Source organism: Chenopodium quinoa, unplaced genomic scaffold (genome assembly GCF_001683475.1).
Source record: "Chenopodium quinoa cultivar QQ74 unplaced genomic scaffold, ASM168347v1, whole genome shotgun sequence".
NCBI lineage: Eukaryota > Viridiplantae > Streptophyta > Magnoliopsida > Caryophyllales > Amaranthaceae > Chenopodium > Chenopodium quinoa.
In genome coordinates, this window is record NW_018744626.1 from 5,695,944 (window position 1) to 5,716,883 (window position 20,940).

Genomic DNA, 20,940 nt, shown 5'->3' on the forward strand with positions numbered 1-20,940 from the left:
TATTCACCAAACATGACCTTTCTAGCAAAATAAAGCTTATTTAATTTGCTACATTTATAAATTGTAATAGTATTAACGATTTAGGAAATATTTCAAGAACGCCAATTATCTTGTTAATTAATTACTACGACAACCACCTCATTACCATTAAACAATATCTATAAAATCCTCTAAATTGGAAGGTGAAAATTCTCTAAATTGGTACTCTTTCCTTTTATTTTAAACACTCTGCCGTTAACTGCTTAAAGAGAGAAAAACTAACAAATTGGACGAGTACAAAGCCAATTTAAGAGAAAGTAGGAAGATTAATATACCCTTAAAAGAAAAGTAAGAAGATAAAAGAATGAATGGGTTAAACCAGTTCCAATTCCTCATAAGTCAATCAGAGTTCGGCCCTATCATCAAAATGGACAACCAAAACAAGTTAGAGATCATACAAATTCTCAATAAAAACCAACTCAATTTGTAGGCCAGATTTTCTCAGCCAGATTATTGATTTTCAACACAAACCACCTCAAAATTTTAACCATTCTTTCAAATTACAATCGAGGGTTCAAACACTTATCAGTATACAATGTAGTATCATGGTATTTTTCACAGATCATAGTCGTATTTAGATTATTCACAATCAAGCTATTTATACACAACAATTTGTAACAAATTCACATAAACAAGCAAAAATTATAAAATTAATAATAATAAGACAATAGATAATACTTTAATAAACCAATCAATCAATTAATAAATAAAGGGAAATCAGCGGGAAACAACAGGTTTGTTCATCCTGTTCCAACAATCAAATCTTGCTGAACTGTGAGTTCAGAAAAACCAATTACTTAGCTGCAGCATCTTTCTGATAAATACAAAGAATAATTCATTTCCTTTCATTGTGAAAAAAAAATTGTTCACAGGCAGCAATTTCACTGACATTTCGCAAGAGATTGCTCTTGAAAAAACAAATTTCAAGGAAAAGTGTGTTGCTGCCATCACTATATAAGCTAATGTTTTTTACAAGTCTAGTCAGTGGAAGAAATGAACTCAATTACCTAAAAAATTAGTAAGGTCCTAACTACTGAGTTACCATATACAGTGATCGAGGTATATATCAGGATGGGTTATCTACATCAGCTTTGCAGAACTTCCATGAACCATCATCTTGCCGTCGCAGAAGATAGCTGATTTTATAGGTGCTGCAGCCATATCAAAACAAAAATGTCAATACAGCCACCTAGAATGAAAATAAATAAATAATGTTCAATTCAACAAGAAAATTTACATGCCCTTGCCTACTAATAAATTTTAGATTACTAACCATAGGGTATGTAGCTATGGATTATATAATAGTTCAAAATTTAAGAGTATTTCAAGTCAGAGATTATTAGCTAGAGCGTGTATCTCAAATCTGGTTATATTCAATTCAGGTTGCACCCAAGCGCAAACTTCTTTTGGGAAGGATTTTATAAGCTGCTGCACCCCTTCCCAGAGTTTATTCTCCTCACCCAAAGCCAAATCGAGGAAGAGGGTCATCTTATATGCTTCATTTCCTCTCCTCTGAACTTCTACACTCTATTAATTTTCCCAGTCTCTACCATTTTCAGACACATAATGTCAAATTTAAACTGTCCTTTCTTCTTCAATTTTCAAACACTTAACAATGAATTTATGTAAGTGAGGATACAGTCAAATGGAGTTTGAGAGTGAAGAGAAATTAACTGAAAGAACTAAATAAAAACCCTTGCAAAAAAGAAATTCAGCTAGAAAGCAATAATAGCAAATTAAAAGAGAGAAGTTTGACTTCAAAATGTCCTTAGATGACTAGCATTGTTTAACAGCACCATATGAAAACTGAATTACTATATACGGAGTATAACTTATTGTTATAAAGTCATATATCAACTGGCAAAAAGAAGCTATGTTAGGAATCTTAGGATAACCCATCAGTTTCATGTGGCCTTTATTTGTAATATTACTATGAGAGATATTTGCGCTAACGATCTGAACATTCAAAATAAGCTTTAAAAAAAGGACCTAATCCTGAATGTCATCTCATTTCATAATATACTTGCATAATACAAATTAGTCCTCAAAAAAACAAGCACATAATATATAGATATTTCTGAAATTTCCTAACACCAGCTCAATCCAACACCCTCTCTTATAGCTGTTTGTTTATTTAATTATTCGAACTACTTTATCATAATAAGAACCATGCATGTATTACGAAATCAATTTTAAGTTACACCTCAAAGAGAATAATAGTTAATAAGAGCTGATAAATAACACTAGCATATAATAAAATCATTGAACTCAAATCTAAAAGTAACTTTATCAACATATTGACATAATTGTAAGTTACACCTCAACAAGATTGAGAAGGAGAAGCCTAACAAATGGAAGGAGTGGCCGTTAAGTGTCCTTTTAAAAATGTCTACAATTTTTTTTTCATTTTTTAATGCTTTCAGATTTATGTGCATCTCCTCCATGTTGCTTTATTTGTTAAATGAAAAGAGAGGCGGGAGGTAAGATAAGTGGCTTCAATGAATTTGCATCTGTGAAAGTTGTATCAAATGCAATAACAAGCCAAAACATGGAAGTAATACAAACTGATCAACAAAGCGTGGCTAAAGCAAAGGATTGACTCTCTGAGAAACAAACTTGGGAAAATGATGATTTAAATGCTGTCTTACCTATAATAATTTGGATTCCTTTGTTGATCTTCTTCAATAAGCTCTGCAGCTTCCTCCAACAGAACATCAATTTCTGCTGTTTCAGTGCCGGTGGCATCGGAGAATGTATCAGCTCGAAGGACTGATAATTGCAGCAAAACAAATCTCCAAAAACATGATTTGTCTTTGGCTGCATCTGCCAAAGCTTGCCACTGGGAAAAAAGCACACACAATTATCAAGCACATTAGATATTACCAGGGGAGTTATAAGAGTCTCCATTATGAGACCCGTCATAACAATACAATTTATATAACAACACTGAAAAGGAGCGGGAAAAGGCATTAGTATAAAAATAGCCTATATACTTCAAATTATAGTGGGTAGATAAACATGAGCAAATGCCAGGCAATAACACAATGAACACCATTCTGTAAATAATAATAAAGTTATAATCAATTTTGAATTGTGAATGTCAGGAGGAAAGAAGAGGGCAAGACTGAATTAAAGAAATGTCTTCGAAATCTAGAATGGTTGATATAAAATATTCTGTTATTATCAATTTAAAAAAAAAAAGGACCAAAAGTTATACGAGTAGCAAAGATCTAGGTACAACAAAAGCCCTTTGAAATCCATCTTCCTTTGGACTTGTTGAGGGTTGTAAACCAGCTCAATGCCAACAGTTACTTTGCAAATGCATAAATACCAGCAGGTAGCTGGGATGACAATAAAGTCTGAAGCTCATATTAAGCTAGTAAAAAAGGAGAATTATAGCTGAGTCCTACCTCAAGCAGCATAGAGTCATCAAGAACGTCAAAGAGCAAATGAACTTGATGATCAGGACCGAGGGCTTCAGCTTTGATTACTTGCCATTGTCTTACAAGAGCTTCAGCTTCTTCAAGAGTCATTACCCTGTCATATGAAGCAGGCACGGGAGATGATAAGCCAGCCAAGACAGACGATTTTTGCCTTTTTCCTGTGTCAGATTGATTGCTGACTCCCAGCTTCAAAGTTGATAAAAACTGCTGCATTGCTGCAGCAAAGTTGTTATGCATGCCATTATGCCTAGAGTGATCACCAACAGATGAACATAAAGTTTTTCTATTCGCCAGTCTGGAGCCATACACACGCCCACTTTGCCTGCTTAACATCTTTGAAGTGGCAAAGACAACACAACCTAGAACTGCGACAAATGTTATACGTCCGAAAATTTTTCCTTGAACAATCCAGCTAGTAGCAGCTTTATGATGGTAGCTACCAAGATCTCGCTTTAACTGTGGTGGTGGTGGTGGTGGAGTGGCTGTTCCAGTCTGGGTGCTAGGTTTAGCTTCTTGTAATGGACTTCGCAGATTAGTAGGAGTCAACTGCTTTACAGCAGGCCCAAGATGTTGGGAGGACACCAATGAAGCAAGACGCTCATCAGACACCATTCGATCAGACAAAACAGCAGGAGATATTGTCCTGTGGTTTACATTTGGCATAGAAGGTGACAAACCTCTACTTTGCTTGTTGCCAAAAGATTTCTTCTCCTGACCAAAATACCCAGCCTGTAGGAAAACTAAAAATGATATAGTTCATTATTTCATGAATTATAAACCATCAGAAATGTAATCATCATACCAATGAAGGGGAACACTCTCGGGTATCTGAAAACAAGCACAGCACAACATCTTTCAGCCATTTTTCCTGGTCAATATAATACAACAGATGAGTAAAAAGTGTCAAAAGGAATACAATTACTGCCTGACTCAAAAATACAAGATATAGTGGCATAAGAAGAAAAAAAAAGAATGATCAAAATCAACAAGTAACTTCAGTTTCACTAGGGAGCAGAAGGAAAGAAAAGACAACAAAATTAGTTAAACAACAGCATGACTACTGTTCCTGCCGATCAAATGCTAGAAGCTATATGCACCCTATGATCATAATTTCACATGTTTGACAGGACTAATACAAACTTTATTACCCAATGGTTGTGTCCTCAAGGTGTACAAAAGCAAAATCATGTCTTCAATCAGTCATCAAATTAAGGCTATCTACAACAGATAAGAAAATTCCAAAAACAATTGCTTACAGGAGACTAAAAACAAAACTATATCATTGTCATATGATGCAGCTTAGAAAAGTACCCAAAGGTTTTTCATAATGCATCATGCCAAACTGAACTCACCAACAGACAGGTCTAAATCATCATCAAAAAGGAACCATTAATGTCAAAGGTCTGTTAAATTTTACAGGTACTGCTGAAGGTCCCTAACAGCCTATATACAATAATGACAAAAGGTGAAAACATATACAATCACAACTCACAAAGGATCACTAATCCTATATGATTCCTGAGTCCTGCCAACCGACAGGAAAATAGCAAAAGAGTACAGCAATTAATCCGTAGCAAGTCTAACAATCAACAGACAACATATCAAAAAATAAAACATATAGATTTATATAAGAGCTGACATACTAATGAATAGTCCGAGGCAGGAGCATCTTTGCCTTCCTTTCCCAAGAGTGAGTTTCTAGATCCTGAATTTTTACTGGATTCAACCTGTCGAAGCCTTTCAAGAGTGTCTGCCTCACTACCCTGCAAGAAACAATCTTGAGCATCTGACAATTGCTAAGGACACATTAATGAAGTAATAAGAAAAGGGTAAACCTGTCCAAGAAGGAACAAGCAAAATGCTTCTTCAAGTTTCAGGTCAACACCATCGGATGCCATCAGACACTCGCATATTGATCTTGCTTTGCTAATCTATGCGACGTGATGAGTCAAAATAATTAGTGCCCAACTCATTCCAGAAAAGATAACAATTCCATTAAGTTCCCAAGAATAGATAGGTATTATAAAAGCAACGGATCTCAGTAACATTGCTGAAAAGCAAAAGTCGGTTATTTTTTAAGTGTATTTTTAATTCCAATAAATTAATTAATAAAAGGTATCCAAATATCATAACTTTTATCTAGCTCAATTTTTTTAGTCCATAAATCAAACTATTTCTACCATCAAGGTTGTGAAAAAATTACCCAGTCTCTTTGTCTGCTAGAGAACCCAAAAGCTATATGAGCCATCAGTGCAGTGTAGAAACAGTCAAAATCAATCACCACCCTCTGATTTTGAGACCCAAGAGATTTCTTGTTCTTACGAGTCAATGCTAAATTGTCCCAGGGGATCAGATCAACAACTTCTAAAGCCGTGAGTTTACCAAGTGCATTACTCAAGAAGCAGGGCCAATCACTGACCCGGCATGTAGCTTCTACATCAAGACCTTGCCTTAGCAATTCTCGCAAAGCTGCCATTGCTCCACGCCTGCGTTCAGCATTGTCTGTAGTCTGAGGCATTGCCAACAATTCCAATGTGCAAGCAGGTGCAAACCCTTCTAAAGAATCTTCTATCTATAGGCAAGGCCAAAGAAAATACAATTATAATATATAAATGAAGTTCATTCAGCATGCCATTGAAATACACGTGGAGCATGCAACCTCTAAATTGAAGGCAATGGAAAAGAAAACAAAATGACACTAAGAGTGATAAAACGTCACACTGCACACAACATCTCATATGTATTTATGTTTCATTCATGGTATTGTACTTATAAGCAGGAGAACAATTGTCAGCATGTACATATAATAGTTCTGGTCTGATCTATGCAATACAGTAAAAGCATTAAATATGTTATTTCAGTGATAAGACATCTCAATTTTGTATGCATGTATACCTTCTCCTTGGCTGCTCAAAAACAATAATACCATCTAAATCATTAAAAGATAAAAAGCAGCAAACCAATATCAAAAATGAGAATAAACTGCAGATATTGCGAATCTTCACACATAATGAGCTTCACAGACTCTAGCAGCAGATAGAATGATATTTTCGAAAATTAGAATATCATAAAGAAAATACTACCTCCAAAAGAAGCTTCATTTTTCCCAAGGATGTCTTACTCCTCAAAAGACATTGGGCACGAGCAAGAGCTTCAAATCCTTGCGACACTTTATTCTTCTCCAAATGGATCTTGGCGATTGCACACTTCAAGAAAGCACCTATGATAAGAAAAGGACACATAACAAGGCTGCTAGAATATACTGCAGCGACTCCAAATATCTTTCCCACTTATCTTACCTCTGCAAGAGCCATAGAAAGAAGTACATCATGAGCATGTGGCTTGGCATCAGGGTACAAGAGAGCTGCTCGACCAATGTCTAAAACCAGCTTCTCTTCTCCAACCTAAGAAATAAAATAACAAAACATCAATGAAAATTCAGGACAAATCTCTAGTCGATTAAGGTTCCAACAGCAGTCGTACAATGCACCCTGGCTAAGTTCAGAACAAAAAGATGCACATGCAAAAGGGTAGCTCAAAGCTTCTAGAAAGAGCAATTGACAAGGTATTTTTCCCTTCATATCTATTGAAAACAGAAATATAAACTAGCCTTTCTTGGGCGTTAAATGTAGCCCAGACAAAGCAGGTCAAAACAGCTGTGAGAATCTGTCATCTTACATATATTGCTCAAAAATTATGATAAAACATAACAATAACAAAATCCAGCTCAGTCTAACATGAAGCCATAGACAATAATACCTCTTGAAGAAGGCAAAGAGCACCAGGTAACCATGCCCACGGAATGCGCAGAGTAGATTTTGGTGGAATTTTCTCTTTAATATCACCAGCATACTCCGGTTCAAAAAGGAGTTTATCTCTAACGTCCATCAACAAATCCTGCAAACATAAACACCACAGCATTAATTTTGAAATGAAAAGACATTCTAACTAGCATTCATCCTAAGTAAGCCATTCAACAAGTTACATCTACCTGACGGGATACAACAGCCTCCATTGAATACCCTTCTTCGACCTCAGCATTTTTCAGGTCCATCACAGACTTCACAATCTGATCCTTCTCTGCCTTATCAGGAACACCAATAATCTGCATAATTTAATTGCAATGTAAGCTTGCTATCCCAGGTTTCAAGTGTAGGAGAGTTAACAAACTTTGAAAAAGAAACAAAGAGGTTGAACAGCCTCCTTTGGCTTCAAGCCTTCAAACATTTCTAAAGACAGCTACATTTAGAAAGGATACCCTCTACGATACACACATAAAGCAACTACATAAAGTATCAGCTTAAGCAAGACAAAGATTTTGGATGAGAAATCGTCCTCCCAAATAAGCAGTATCCAAAAGTAGGTGCTATAAGGCACTCCATATATAGTAGATAACATTCTGCTGCTATATAATTTTTTAAAATACAACTGCACTGTGGTCAGAGCATAAACCAAAAAACTGCACCGTTTGTTAGTAAGTCTAGAGACTTTAAGAGCTTTATGCATGAAATTATGCGCCAAAGGGCAACAAGCCACTACTAAGGTAGCATAAAAGAAGCATGCTTTATTGTTTCAGCACTAAAAGTCACTTATAAGATCACATATACTACGTTATATATTTTTGCAAAGTGCAAATTCTACATCAAGACACAAAGAACTAGCTCAAATATGCTCATTTCACCTATTAGCATTTTTTGGCCACTCAAAAATGTCAATCAAACTAAGACCGACTTGAATAATCTAGATTGTCTTTCATCAGATCTGTCAGATGTCTGCACCACTTTGATTATAACTCCCTCAATCCCTCTGAATCAAAATATAGCTATTCTACACTAGCTAGTAAAATAAAACTCGTCACAATATAATATTATACGTCAACTGAGCGGTCTGAGCCTAATCTATTCAATATTAAATGGTACTTGACAACTCCAATGCAATTTTAACTTGTAGAACTCAGCTTCCTAACATATGTACAAGTTATATCAACCATTTCAGATCAAGGGAAGTAGTACACTCCACTAGTTCACTACATAGTTACAACCCATTTCAAAAAAATCAGCAGCTCCACTATTTCCCAAACAGCTATAATCCAAAAATACACTCATTAACATTCACCTCACCTGCCTCACCAAATCCTCCTACAATCCTGTGAACCTTTTCCAGTAAAAACAACCCACATTTTCACTCCCCATTCCTCGCTGTTAATCTATGCACAAGCAAACATCAATCAGCAGCTCCACCATTAACCAAACAACTATAATCCAAGAATACACTCATTAGCAAACATTCACCTTGACTGCCTCACCAAAAACATCTACAGCTCCGTGAACCTAGCGTAATTTTACAGTAAACCAACCCACATTGTCACTCCCCGTTCCCCGCTGTTACTCTCCGCACACGCAAACATCAATCAGCAGCTCCACCATTTCCCAAACAACTATAATCCAAGAATACACTCATTAACAGATTTTCACCTCGCCCACATCACCAAAATATCCTATAATTCTTCGTACCTTTCCAGTAAACCAACCCACATTGTCACTCCCCATTCCCCACTGTTACTCTCCGCACACACAAACATCAATCAGCAGCTCCACCATTTCCCAAACAACTATAATCCAAGAATACAGTCATTAACAAATTTTCACCGCGCCCACATTACCAAAATATCCTATAATTCTTCGTACCTTTCCAGTAAACCAACCCACATTGTCACTCCCCATTCCCTACTATTACTATATGCACAAGCAAACATCAATCAGCAGCTCCACTATTTCCCAAACAACTATAATCCGAGAATACACTCATTAACAAACTTTCACCTCGCCCACTTCAGGAACCTAGCGTAAAATTCGATAAAGCCACCCACATTGTCACTCCCACTGTTACTCTGCGCTTAAGCAAACATCAACCGAAGACTGAACAACCTACATTATCACCGGAAAAATCGCAATCATACAACACAAATCTACACAAAAGCTACAGCAATTCCTCAATAATCAACGACAATTAACCCACATTGCACTACACCAAATCAAAAAATTGCAGCAAAAATCCAAAAAACATATAAAATAGTATTATCACAAACAAAAAAAAAATAGTAATAAATGACTAATTTTTCAGTGAAATGAGGAGAGAAAACCTGGTAACAAGAAACGGGAATTTCAATACCGACATGATTAGAAGTATTATGGCCATTAACATGAGCATCCAAAACACGAAATGCAGTAGCACTAGCATTCACATTTACACTCCATCTTCTTCGTTCAACAGATCTATGATGATGATGACGACGATATATTACAGCAGCACAACGAATCAAGGAAGAAAACGACGAGAATCTTCTAGAACAATGCGAAGGTTCTGGAAGAGAGAGAAAACCACCGCCGGCGACGGTGGTGGAGGTACCGGATCTCCGGCGACGGGAGCAAAGAGGGGAATTGAAGGAGCAACAGTGTGATGATGAAGCGATTTCTGGCAATAAAATGGGAATTGGTGCCATTGAATTTGTCGCATTTCAAACCCTAATTTTGATTTTTAATGGAGTTTTAGGGAAGAAGTTGTTGCGTCATTTTGGGGATTTTTTGAGGAGTGGAGTGATTAAGGGACTTTTGTGAGAGAGAAATTTGGAGGGTTTTATTATTAACTTTAAACATGTGTAAATCGTGTATTTTTCACTCTTTAGCTAAAACTAATTTCTAGCTTTTTTAAAATTTTGTTTTTAATCTTGAACCACTCAGTAGTCGGGCCTTTGTCTCAATGTCTCGGGTCGCTTTTGTTATAGATGTGCAATCAATAATTTTGTTAAAAGGATTTTTAAAATTGAAATTGTTATTGTCAACTTAAAATGAGTTATTGTTTAAGATCATTTTTTTTTTGACAAACAAGATCATTTTTTTTTTTAAATTGAACCTTGTTTGCACTTATATATTTCTTCTTGCTTTTATATATTTCTTGTTACATACTAAGAACATAGTTGATCATTTTGTTTAGATGCTCAAATAGTCATTTTTGTTATAAGAGGTTGAATTCCTTAGAGCATGGGCATTGGTGAGTCACAAGCCTACTCACAACACTATCTCTCTTCTTCTGAGCTACCTTACCATTGCATACGGTGACTCGTTACATACTCACAAAGAGGGGAAGCAACGTCTGTTGATGCTCTGATGAGTAACTGACATATGCATGGGCTTTGCTAACTCTTTTATAAAGGAATCTCATATTTATTTGTTGGTCCAATTACCATATGACAACTCATCCAAATTGTTGAACATTTGCATGAAATGTTGTTTTAGTCCAACAGCTCTCCAACGGCTCTATTATTTGGAGCACTTTCGTGTTGATATTATTACTCTAACGGTAATGTTTCACTTCATTTAAACATATTTCTAAAAAATAATTTCACGAACGGTATAATTATAATTTTATCTATAAATAGAGCCTAATATTGATATAGTTTTTCACCCTTAAAATTTCACTCTTCTTTTTTTCATTATAAAAATATTTTGTGATTATGGATCTTAATAATCCTAATTACGGAAGTGGTTCCTCTCAAAATAATCCAAATAACCAATCTTCCAATTCTCCAAATTTTCAAAGTAATTTTCATTTTGATCCAAATAACCCTAATAATCTAAATGCTCAAAGGATGTTATTTTATAACATTCCTAACCAACCAACGCATCCAAACCAACAATTTGTACAACAATTCCCAAATCAATTTCCAAACCAAAATTACACCCAACAATTCTCAAACCAATTTTTAAACTAAAATTTGCAACAAATTCCCCAAAATTATCCTTCTGGTTTTATGTTCCCAATGTCGCAACATTATGGTGTGAACCAAATATTCAAAATAGTCCAGCAACTCCCGAGGGAGAAAGAAGCAGTAACTTAACCCCACCCGATGATCCAAGGGTTCCACAACAAGCCAATGATGATGCTGATGGTGTTGGTGATGATGATGTTGTTCAAGGTCCCCACGGGAGCAACACTAATGTTAGGGCAGAAAAATGGGGTGCAAAAGAAGATGATGCCCTCGTTTCGGCTTGGGTAGAATGTGCAGTTGAAGATCCAGAGACGGCAATTGATCAAAGTTTGGCCGTAATGTGGAGGAACATAAAATCATATCTCATATACTTGTGTGCCCATATATCATAATAATTACCAGCCATTTTTTTGAATAATTTTAGAAGTTATAAATAAGGGGGCTACACTTTTTATTTCAATACATAAATATAAGTATTATTTCTACAAAAAAAAAAATAACTCTCTCTTCCTCTCTACCAAAAAATATTACAAAATGAACTCTGATTCAAATTCTTCTAGTTCATCTAGTTCTGGGTTATTTGATTACATGGTGAACGACTATGTAGAGTGGCATGAATCAACTACCCAAAGGCGAAAAGAAGATGAATTGATCGAGGAAGTGATCAATACAACTGTTGTTCCCTTTGTAACATCAACTTATTAGACTTACGTACCAAAGGTGGTATGTACCAAGAGATCGAGAATATGCTGATATTCAGTTATATAACGATTACTTTAGTCCCCAACCATTGTACCCTGCTAATATGTTTCGTCGACGGTTTCGCATGCGTAAGAATGTGTTCACACGCATTGTTAATCAACTAAGCGAAAGTGATGTTTACTTTCAACAAAGGTCGGATGCCATCGGAAGACTAGGTGCATCCCCCCTCCAAAAATGCACTGCAGCAATTCGAATGTTAGCATACGGTACATCTGCCAATGCAGTTGACGAGTATCTTAAAATCGCGTCAAGTACTGCAAGAGAAGGTCTGGCTCACTTTGTTGAAGGGGTCGTAGCTCAATTTGGACCAGAGTACTTGAGGAGGGCAAATACTATGGATACTGAACGGCTCCTCCGTGAAAGTTATGCTCGTGGATTTCCTGGTATGATGGGCAGCATTGATTGCATGCATTGGGAGTGGAAAAACTGTTCGCGTGCATGGAAAGGAATGTATCAAGGTAGAAGTAAAACAGCAATGGTGATCTTGGAGGTTGTTGCTTCGCAAGACTTGTGGATATGGCACGCTTTTTTTGGAACCCCGGGTTCTTGTAATGATATAAATGTCCTCCAACGGTCGCCGGTGTTCTCTGATATATGTGAGGGAAAAGCTCCAGAGGTTACCTTCAATGTCAACGGAAATACATACAATATGGGTTATTATCTTACAGACGGTATCAATCCGAAATGGGCAACATTTATCCCAGCAATCAAACATCCACAAACTGGTAAGCACAAATTATTTACCAAGAAGCAAGAGAGTTATCGAAAGGACGTTGAACGTGCCTTTGGAGTGTTACAAGCTCGATTTACAATAATACGTCAACCAAGTCTGGCATGGTCGACCGAAATTTTATGGAAAATTGTAATGGCTTGTATTATCATGCATAATATGATTGTTGAAGATGAGCGAGATGGATATTTGCATTATGATGCAACTGAATTTATCAATGACCAACCGCAAAATGTAGCTGAATCATCAACTAGTAACAACAACCAACCATTTACTGTGAGAAGTGGACGATTGGATAGGCTCAATCTAAATGGTTATATGGAAAATAGAAATAATGTTCGTGATAGGGAGACCCATATTGCACTAAAGAATGACTTGGTTGAACATATATGGGGACGTTTCGGCAACGAATGAAGAGATGACAAAAGTCGCTGTTAATGAATATTGTATTTTAAATTTTAATGGATGTCTTTGCTAAATAAACTATGTTATTAATATATTGTATTATTTTTGTACTTTTCATTTCAAAAATTAGAAATTTTTTTTTATTAATATTGTACTATTTATAATGCTCTAATTAAAAAGAAAAAAAATTAAAAATGTCTAACTTTTTTTAATTAATTATGTAAGTTCAAAAATTACAAATAAATAATAGAGATTAATACATGTTTTAAAAAATATAAAATAAAACAAGAGTGAGAAAGAGAAAATGATGGGGTAGTTAGGAGAGAGAATGGTGAGTAACCTCACCATTGTAGATAAATAAATAAGGTGACTCACACTAGTAGCTTATGATAGTGGAAGGTGAGGTGGAAGATGATTTGGAAAAAAGATAAATAAAAAAGATAGTTGAAAGTGAGGTGGAGAATGGTGAGTAACCTCACCAATGCCCATGCTCAAATCATTTTATTTATCTTTTTTCCAAATCATCTTCCACCTCACTTTCAAAGAGCATGGGCATTGGTGAGGTTACTCACCATTCTCCACCTCACTTTCAACTATCTTTTTTATTTATCTTTTTTCCAAATCATCTTCCACCTCACCTTCCACTATCATAAGCTACTAGTGTGAGTCACCTTATTTATTTATCTACAATGGTGAGGTTACTCACCATTCTCTCTCCTAACTACCCCATCATTTTCTCTTTCTCACTCTTGTTTTATTTTATATTTTTTAAAATATGTATTAATCTCTATTATTTATTTGTAATTTTTGAACTTACATAATTAATTAAAAAAAAGTTAGACATTCTTTAGTGCAATATTAATAGTCATTATAAATAGTACAATATTAATAATCACTTATGTATGTAAATTGAAACAATTTTTTTTTTTCTAATTTTTGAAATAAAAAGTACAAAAATAATACAATATATAAATAACATAGTTTATTTAGCAAAGACATCCATTAAAATTTAAAATACAATATTCATTAACAGCGACTTTTGTCATCTCTTCATTCGTTGCCGAAACGTCCCCATATATGTTCAACAAATCATTCTTTAGTGCAATATGGGTCTCCCTATCACGAACATTATTTCTATTTTCCATATAACCATTTAGATTGAGCCTATCCAATCGTCCACTTCTCACAGTAAATGGTTGGTTGTTGTTACTAGTTGATGATTCAGCTACATTTTGGGGTTGGTCATTGATAAATTCAGTTGCATCATAATGCAAATATCCATCTCGCTCATCTTCAACAATCATATTGTGCATGATAATACAAGCCATTACAATTTTCCATAAAATTTCGATCGACCATGCTAGACTTGGTTGACGTATTATTGCAAATCGAGCTTGTAACACTCCAAGCCGAAACGAGGGCATCATCTTCTTTTGCACCCCATTTTTCTGCCCTTACATTAGTGTTGCTCCCGTGGGGACCTTGAACAACATCATCATCACCAACACCATCAGCATCATCATTGGCTTGTTGTTGAACCCTAGGATCATCGGGTGGGGTTAAGTTACTGCTTCTTTCTCCCTCGGGAGTTGCTGGACTGTTTTGAATTATTTGGTTCACACCATAATGTTGCGACATTGGGAACATAAAACCAGAAGGATAATTTTGGGGAATTTGTTGCAAATTTTGGTTTAAAAATTGGTTTGAGAATTGTTGGGTGTAATTTTGGTTTGGAAATTGATTTGGGAATTGTTGTACAAATTGTTGGTTTGAATGCGTTGGTTGGTTAGGAATGTTATAAAATAACATCCTTTGAGCATTTGGATTATAAGGGTTATTTGGATCAAAATGAAAATTACTTTGAAAATTTGGAGAATTGGAAGATTGGTTATTTGGATTATTTTGAGAGGAACCACTTCCGTAATTAGGATTATTAAGATCCATAATCACAAATTATTTTTATAATGAAAAAAGAAGAGTGAAATTTTAAGGGTGAGAAACTATATCAATATTAGGCTCTATTTATAGATAAAATTATAATTATACCGTTGGTGAAATTATTTTTTGGAAATATGTTTAAATGAAGTGAGAAACTACCGTTGGAGCATTATAGCAATACTAACTGTTAAAAATTAATATAGCCGTTGCATTCTACAGCAAACATCAAACACAAATAGCAAACATCAAACACAACTTGCAATATTCATGACAAGTGTCATGTGATAATTGGACCTAAAAAAAATCAGATTCTTTGGTTTAGAAAGTCCGCAACTCACGCTCATACTCAGTGCCGCTTCAGACGTTGCTACCTCATACTGTGAGTAAGTAATGAGTCAGATATTTCAATGGTAAGCTAACTCAAAAAAAGTGAGAGATAGTTCTGAGGAGGGTACTGACTCACCGTTGTACATGCTCTTATATAGAGCAATTTTGGTTGCTTGGGTGATGTGTCATATTATGCATATAATACGATTGGTTGTGGCGTCACGAAGTATTGGGAAGGTGCACAATACATAAGAGACTATGTGGCATATCGACATTTTTAGGAACGTCTTAGTATAGATTAGTATAGATATGAAAAAGAGTTTTATGAGACTATGATTAGATGAAGTTATCAAGGAAATTTATCACTTGAAAACAAAAATGTATGGTTTCGTAGTAAAAGAAAGATGAAGGATTAATAAATTTGTAGACTTTTAATATGATTAGAAAAGGTTCGAAAAGTCCAAAATTTTTATATTGGATTGTCATTAGGATCGCTTTTATTAAGCAATAGCTAAGTTATTAGTGTAGGAAAATTAGTCAATTTTTTTTTATAAACGATGAACAACTTCAAACAAAACAGAAAGAGAAAAAAAGAGATAAATGTTGAATTATAGACATCGGTAGTCATTACAATGAAGACTTAGGGATGTAGGACCTTGGAGTGTACATGTACCTCAAGGAGGAATATGGATGGGTGAGAACTTGGGAACAAGAATACATGATCATATAGGAGATTCAATACCTGGCACGTTGGTTCAAAGTTGTGTGATCATGCAACTATCTTGTACAAGGTGTGCAAATGGGGTGGAAATTCGATGCGTTTGTGAATACCTTCTTCGATAAGACCACATAATGTGACTTAATGTAAATACAAGTGTAGATTAGTGACAAAATCCTAATGTATTAAAATTTATGCATTTGAATGACAAATATGAATTAGATTTGGGAGTAAGAAGAAACCATAAAGAGATCCTCACCCAAATCTCTAGCAGTTTTTAATCTCACTACTAATAAAACTACGTTCTTTGAGTGTATTAAGTGTCAACTGAAAAAGAAGATTAATCCTTTAATTACAAACAAATGAATTAAATGAGAATTTTCCTCATGACTACAACAAATTAATAGACTCATAGCCAACTTTAAATGAATCACGCCAACATGAAAGAGGGTTTAATTCGCAACAACAACTCATCATTGAAGTTAATAATTTGTTTCTTTTCCATAAGCTGAGTAAAGGTTCTCGTGAAAGCTTTTCTCTAGGAATCATTATTGGTGCTCTTATTTGACTTGGATTTTGGTGAGTTGAGGCCCTTGAGGATGTGGATTGAATAGGTTTCCCTTTAATTTGTGTTGTCTCAATGGTAAGGATGAGTTTATTGCAAGTCTTGAGCAAAGTTTTAATATGAGTTTTGTTCAAGATTCTTGTAATAAAGTCATCAAAGACTCATGTGATGACTCTGATGAGTCTTGGATTGAGTTTGAAAAATCAAAACTCAGTCGAGACTTTACATGGAGAACAAATGGGGGTCCATTAGTTGGTTGGTTGCCAATCAAAACTTGTCATCTCACCAAGCAAAAGCTTACAATAATTTTAAAAAATTAATTAAAGATATCTTACAAATAAAATAAATATATTTTGAAGAGAATAAGTAAGTATGGAGTGAGTCTTGGAATAATGTGTGAATTTGAAGAAAGTCTTGTATGAATCTGAATAATAAAAAAAAGTATTTAAAAGTTAATGAAAAGTTGATATAGTGATATGACATAGTCGAGAGTTTGCGTCCGAGTCTAGGGATAAACTCACCCTAACTCTTATGTACCTAAAATTCTTTTTTCTAACTACCTGTGCAATGCACGAGTTATTCCTATAAAATTGTATTGAGAGATAAGTGAGGAAATACCAGTAAGTCATTATAGGGTATAATATGTAATCAGAAACATGATTAAAGAAATTAAAATTTTGGAACTTTAATCGAAAAAAAGGCTTAAATAAAAGGTGGAAGTGCTAAAATTAAAGAGAGAATAGGAAAAGATTGAATTAAAGGGGAAAGAAGAAGATGAAGAGATGGAGTGTGTATGAAAAATAAAATATAAGTTTAACAAAAGAATTTTAAAATGGTGTAATAAAAAATTAATAGTGTAAGATGACATGTGACACTATGGTTGGAAAAATGTAATAGAATGGATGGGGGACATGTGCCTTTCTTAGTTTCTTGGTTATAGGTTTTAAATATTAAGTAAAGAAGATATATAATTCGTGTTTGTGAGTTTAAAAAAAACGATTATAGTTTTGGTGATAATTTGGACTAATGTATTATAGTTTAAAATAAATATGTTTTTTGGTGTTTAGAGAGCCACAAGGGCGGGGTGAGAATCGATCCCGGGACCTCCTAGAATCAAGAGGGAAGCTCTAACCACTTGATCTATCCCTCACTCTCTCTTTTAAAATAAATATGTAGTATTAGATTTAAATCTCTCTATAAATAAATAATATATTAACGAATTAATTTTTTTTTTAAAAAAAAAACATGTACGACTATTTAACACATGCTCTAATTACTAATTAATGGTCATCATTAATCCTCATCACTTACAATTCACCTCGAAGAGCCGAAGAGGGTTAATAACTTAATACAGGGTACTTTACAGAACAACCCACTACAAAATTCGCCGCCACCCTCTCTTCTCCCGCCGTTTCACTCATTGGAATTGCATAACAGGTAATTCTTCTGATTAATTTTGGGTAAATTATGTTGTTACAATCAATTTTATTTTCTGGGTAAATCTTGATTTTAGAGCATACTGAAACTTTCTTTTGGTGATTTTGAATTTGATCAACAATAAAAAGCTCATAATTTGAGAGTTGCTTTGCTGAAATAAGAGGTAATAATCATTGTTCTTGTGTAATGGCATAGAAAAGTTGTAACCAATTTGATTACAATTGTAAAGCGTCAATTGGCTATGAGTGTGCGGAATTTTTTTTGTTTATTTGATTGATTAATAGCTTTTGGTGGGTATTAATGTTTATTGGGTCGAATTAGTAGCCGAATTCAGTTGATGGGTGGGTTTTATTAGTGATTATGAACTATGTTTCTCCGGATTGGTACCCATGTCCAACACGAGTATGTGTCAAGTGGGTGTCTTGCCCATGTTAGACGGTCAAGGATTAGTGACACGAGTACTTGAGGTGAAATGAAGAGTATGAGTAACGTATAATATGAGGATGTGGGGAGTTCTTTTTGTGGCTTTCTGTCAATATATAAGTCAGTATTATGGAGTTATGTTACTCTATATTAATCAGGTTTCTTCAAATTGGTAGCTAATATTGAGGATGAATAACATACTTTGTGTTTGACCCGATCACTTGACTCATCATCAAGTAAGTACCCACATTGGCTTGGTCGTGGAAGAACATGACCCTGATCTGACTTGTTACTTATTACAAACGATCTTTTTTGCCTTGCCCTGACATTAACCCACCTCGACCTGCCTTATGACCAGCCTTAAGATCAATCATGTAGTTCTGGGACTTGGGTTTATCTCTTCTTCAGTTCATTGTTTTGAGAGCCTAAGGGGCTCTACGTCATACTTGAAGGACCCAATCTTGGTCTTTTATGACTCTCAAAGGTGCCATTTAGCATTTGTAGGCCCTTACGTGGCTACATGCTTTAACCTTCATACTTTTTCCTGAGGGAGAGTTTTTGTGAGATCTTCAAACTGTGTTCTTTGAAAAGCATTTTCCCAAAGTTTCTTTTCATAATTAGTCTGAAATTGCCGCGTCAGGCACTTAGACTTTAGTACCTCATTGGCTTATCAGAATTACTCTGTCGTCTCAAAGTGATTGTCTTATTAGGGTTGGCAACTTGGCACAAATTTCTTAAACTGTCTCTAGGCAACAAATCGATCAATATTGAATACACATCTACTATTTCTCTTATTAGTTTGGATAAGAGTACAAGATAGTCATCATGGGGGGACTGCAAAGCAAAACACCCTACTTAAAAAATACTACTCTTATCCATGAAGACGAATTGCCAATGTTGACAGAAACCATGGATGACTATGTTTGACAGTTGTTTTCTAATTTGTGGTCAAGTCTTTGTAATTGTTATTCAATGTTTTATTATTTCTTCTCTACTATCTTTTTGGTTTTAGAAAATGAAGCAAGAAGAAGTGACTTGTTGCCAGATTCAAGAATGGTATCCAAAATTTAAACCAGTCTCTATAAAGACCTTTATCCATGAACTCCCTGAATCCTTTATTCAGTATCTGGTTGGAGATTCTGGTCCTTTTCTGCTTCCCACGTCTGTGTCAAATGAAGACGCCTTGCCCAATAGGATTCATAAACCTGAAGATGAGGAGGACTACCAACTGTCGGAAGGATCTGAAGATGAGTCAGAGCCTTCATCACCACCCCCTTCGTTCCCAGAGCTTGAATTGAAGATCAAAGATTCAATCGAATCCCTTGGTGGTGCTGTCTTTCCTAAATTAAATTGGAGTTCACCAAAAGATGCTGCTTGGATCAGCACCACTGGAACCCTCAAATGCACTTCATTTAGTGACATAGCTCTGTTACTCAAAGCATCTGATTCTGTAGTCCACGATTTGTGCCATCCATATGATTCATGCAGTGACAAGACTATGTCAAGACCCTCTCAATTCTACCTTGCCTTGCGCAAATGGTACCCCTTTTTGAGACCAGAGATGGAATTCCGTTGCTTTGTCTGTTCTCAGCAACTTGTTGGAATTTCTCAACGTGAAGTCACTGCTTATTATCCTGCTGTACTGGAAAAGAAAGACGAGCTCAGAGATCTGATCCATGATTTCTTCCTTGACAATGTTGAAGGGAAATTCAAATCCGAAAATTACACTTTTGATGTTTATGTTACGAAAGACAGGAGGGTGAAGCTGATTGATTTTAATCCTTGGGGTGCATTTACACTGCCGTTACTGTTTACTTGGGAGGAGTTAGAGCAAGGTGGAAGGGTAGAGGAAGAGGTTGATTTTAGAATAGTGGAAAGCCAGCATACAGTACGCCCAGGTTTGAAGACTGCAGTCCCTTATGATTATATAGATATGAGCGCGGGAAGTGGTTGGGATCAATTTTTAAGGAATGCAGATGAGGAGTTGCAGCAGCAGATGAGAGGTCTCCAGAAGCAGGTGCATAAACATTTGCCATCTGGTTAGCTGGAGCTTACTGATTAGGATGTAGTATCCTATTATACTTTATTGTATGCTTAGCTAACTAAGTTCTTTCTTATTACAGTATTACTTTTGACTTAAAGAGTATTGATGTTGTATGAGTTTTCATTTTATTTTTTTAGTGTTAGTTTTAGGGGTTATGTTGTAGTAACATACTCTTAATACAATCCTCTCACATTATCTTAATAATAATTAATTTAATTTCATTGGTAATAATTTATTATCTAAACTCAAATGTTATATCATCCCAACGTTATTTAACATTGATTTCTTGTATATATTATCTTAGGTGACCTTAAATAATACTCCGTATCATATATAGATCT

At 35.2% G+C, this 20,940-nt stretch overlaps 3 protein-coding genes across 3 annotated transcripts; 2 read left to right on the top strand and 1 right to left on the bottom strand.

Moving 5' to 3' along the window:
• Positions 1-803: 803 nt before the first annotated feature.
• LOC110700677 (plastid division protein CDP1, chloroplastic-like) lies at positions 804-10,314 on the bottom strand. Its single transcript, XM_021878256.1, has 12 exons — positions 9,625-10,314; positions 7,474-7,587; positions 7,242-7,379; positions 6,782-6,886; positions 6,566-6,688; positions 5,686-6,054; positions 5,318-5,413; positions 5,126-5,245; positions 4,285-4,350; positions 3,450-4,211; positions 2,688-2,878; positions 804-1,190 (listed from the first exon to the last, which is right to left on the bottom strand). The coding sequence occupies exons 1-12, from the start codon at positions 9,982-9,984 to the stop codon at positions 1,106-1,108; spliced, it is 2,529 nt and encodes an 842-aa protein (XP_021733948.1). The 5' UTR covers positions 9,985-10,314; the 3' UTR covers positions 804-1,105.
• A 1,741-nt stretch (positions 10,315-12,055) lies between these two features.
• Positions 12,056-13,156, top strand: LOC110700760 (putative nuclease HARBI1). The gene has a single exon (XM_021878359.1). It carries the CDS (start codon positions 12,056-12,058, stop codon positions 13,154-13,156), a length of 1,101 nt encoding a protein of 366 aa, XP_021734051.1.
• A 4,819-nt stretch (positions 13,157-17,975) lies between these two features.
• On the top strand, positions 17,976-20,820 carry LOC110700678 (cell division cycle protein 123 homolog). The gene is made up of 2 exons (XM_021878257.1): positions 17,976-18,132; positions 19,568-20,820. The coding sequence occupies exon 2, from the start codon at positions 19,571-19,573 to the stop codon at positions 20,597-20,599; it is 1,029 nt and encodes a 342-aa protein (XP_021733949.1). The 5' UTR covers positions 17,976-18,132; positions 19,568-19,570; the 3' UTR covers positions 20,600-20,820.
• Positions 20,821-20,940: the final 120 nt, after the last annotated feature.

Bases quoted from the DNA above. Each gene is read 5' to 3' on its own strand.
- LOC110700677 (XM_021878256.1), bottom strand. From the start codon at position 9,984: ATGGCACCAATTCCCATTTTATTGCCAGAAATCGCTTCATCATCACAC. The intron at 6,689-6,781 runs GTAAGATAAGTG...GCTTTCTTGAAG, and splicing joins TTTCTATGGCTCTTGCAGAG to TGTGCAATCGCCAAGATCCA. The intron at 5,414-5,685 runs GTAATTTTTTCA...CACGTCGCATAG, and splicing joins CTAGCAGACAAAGAGACTGG to ATTAGCAAAGCAAGATCAAT.
- LOC110700678 (XM_021878257.1), top strand. From the start codon at position 19,571: ATGAAGCAAGAAGAAGTGACTTGTTGCCAGATTCAAGAATGGTATCCA.
- LOC110700760 (XM_021878359.1), top strand. From the start codon at position 12,056: ATGTTTCGTCGACGGTTTCGCATGCGTAAGAATGTGTTCACACGCATT.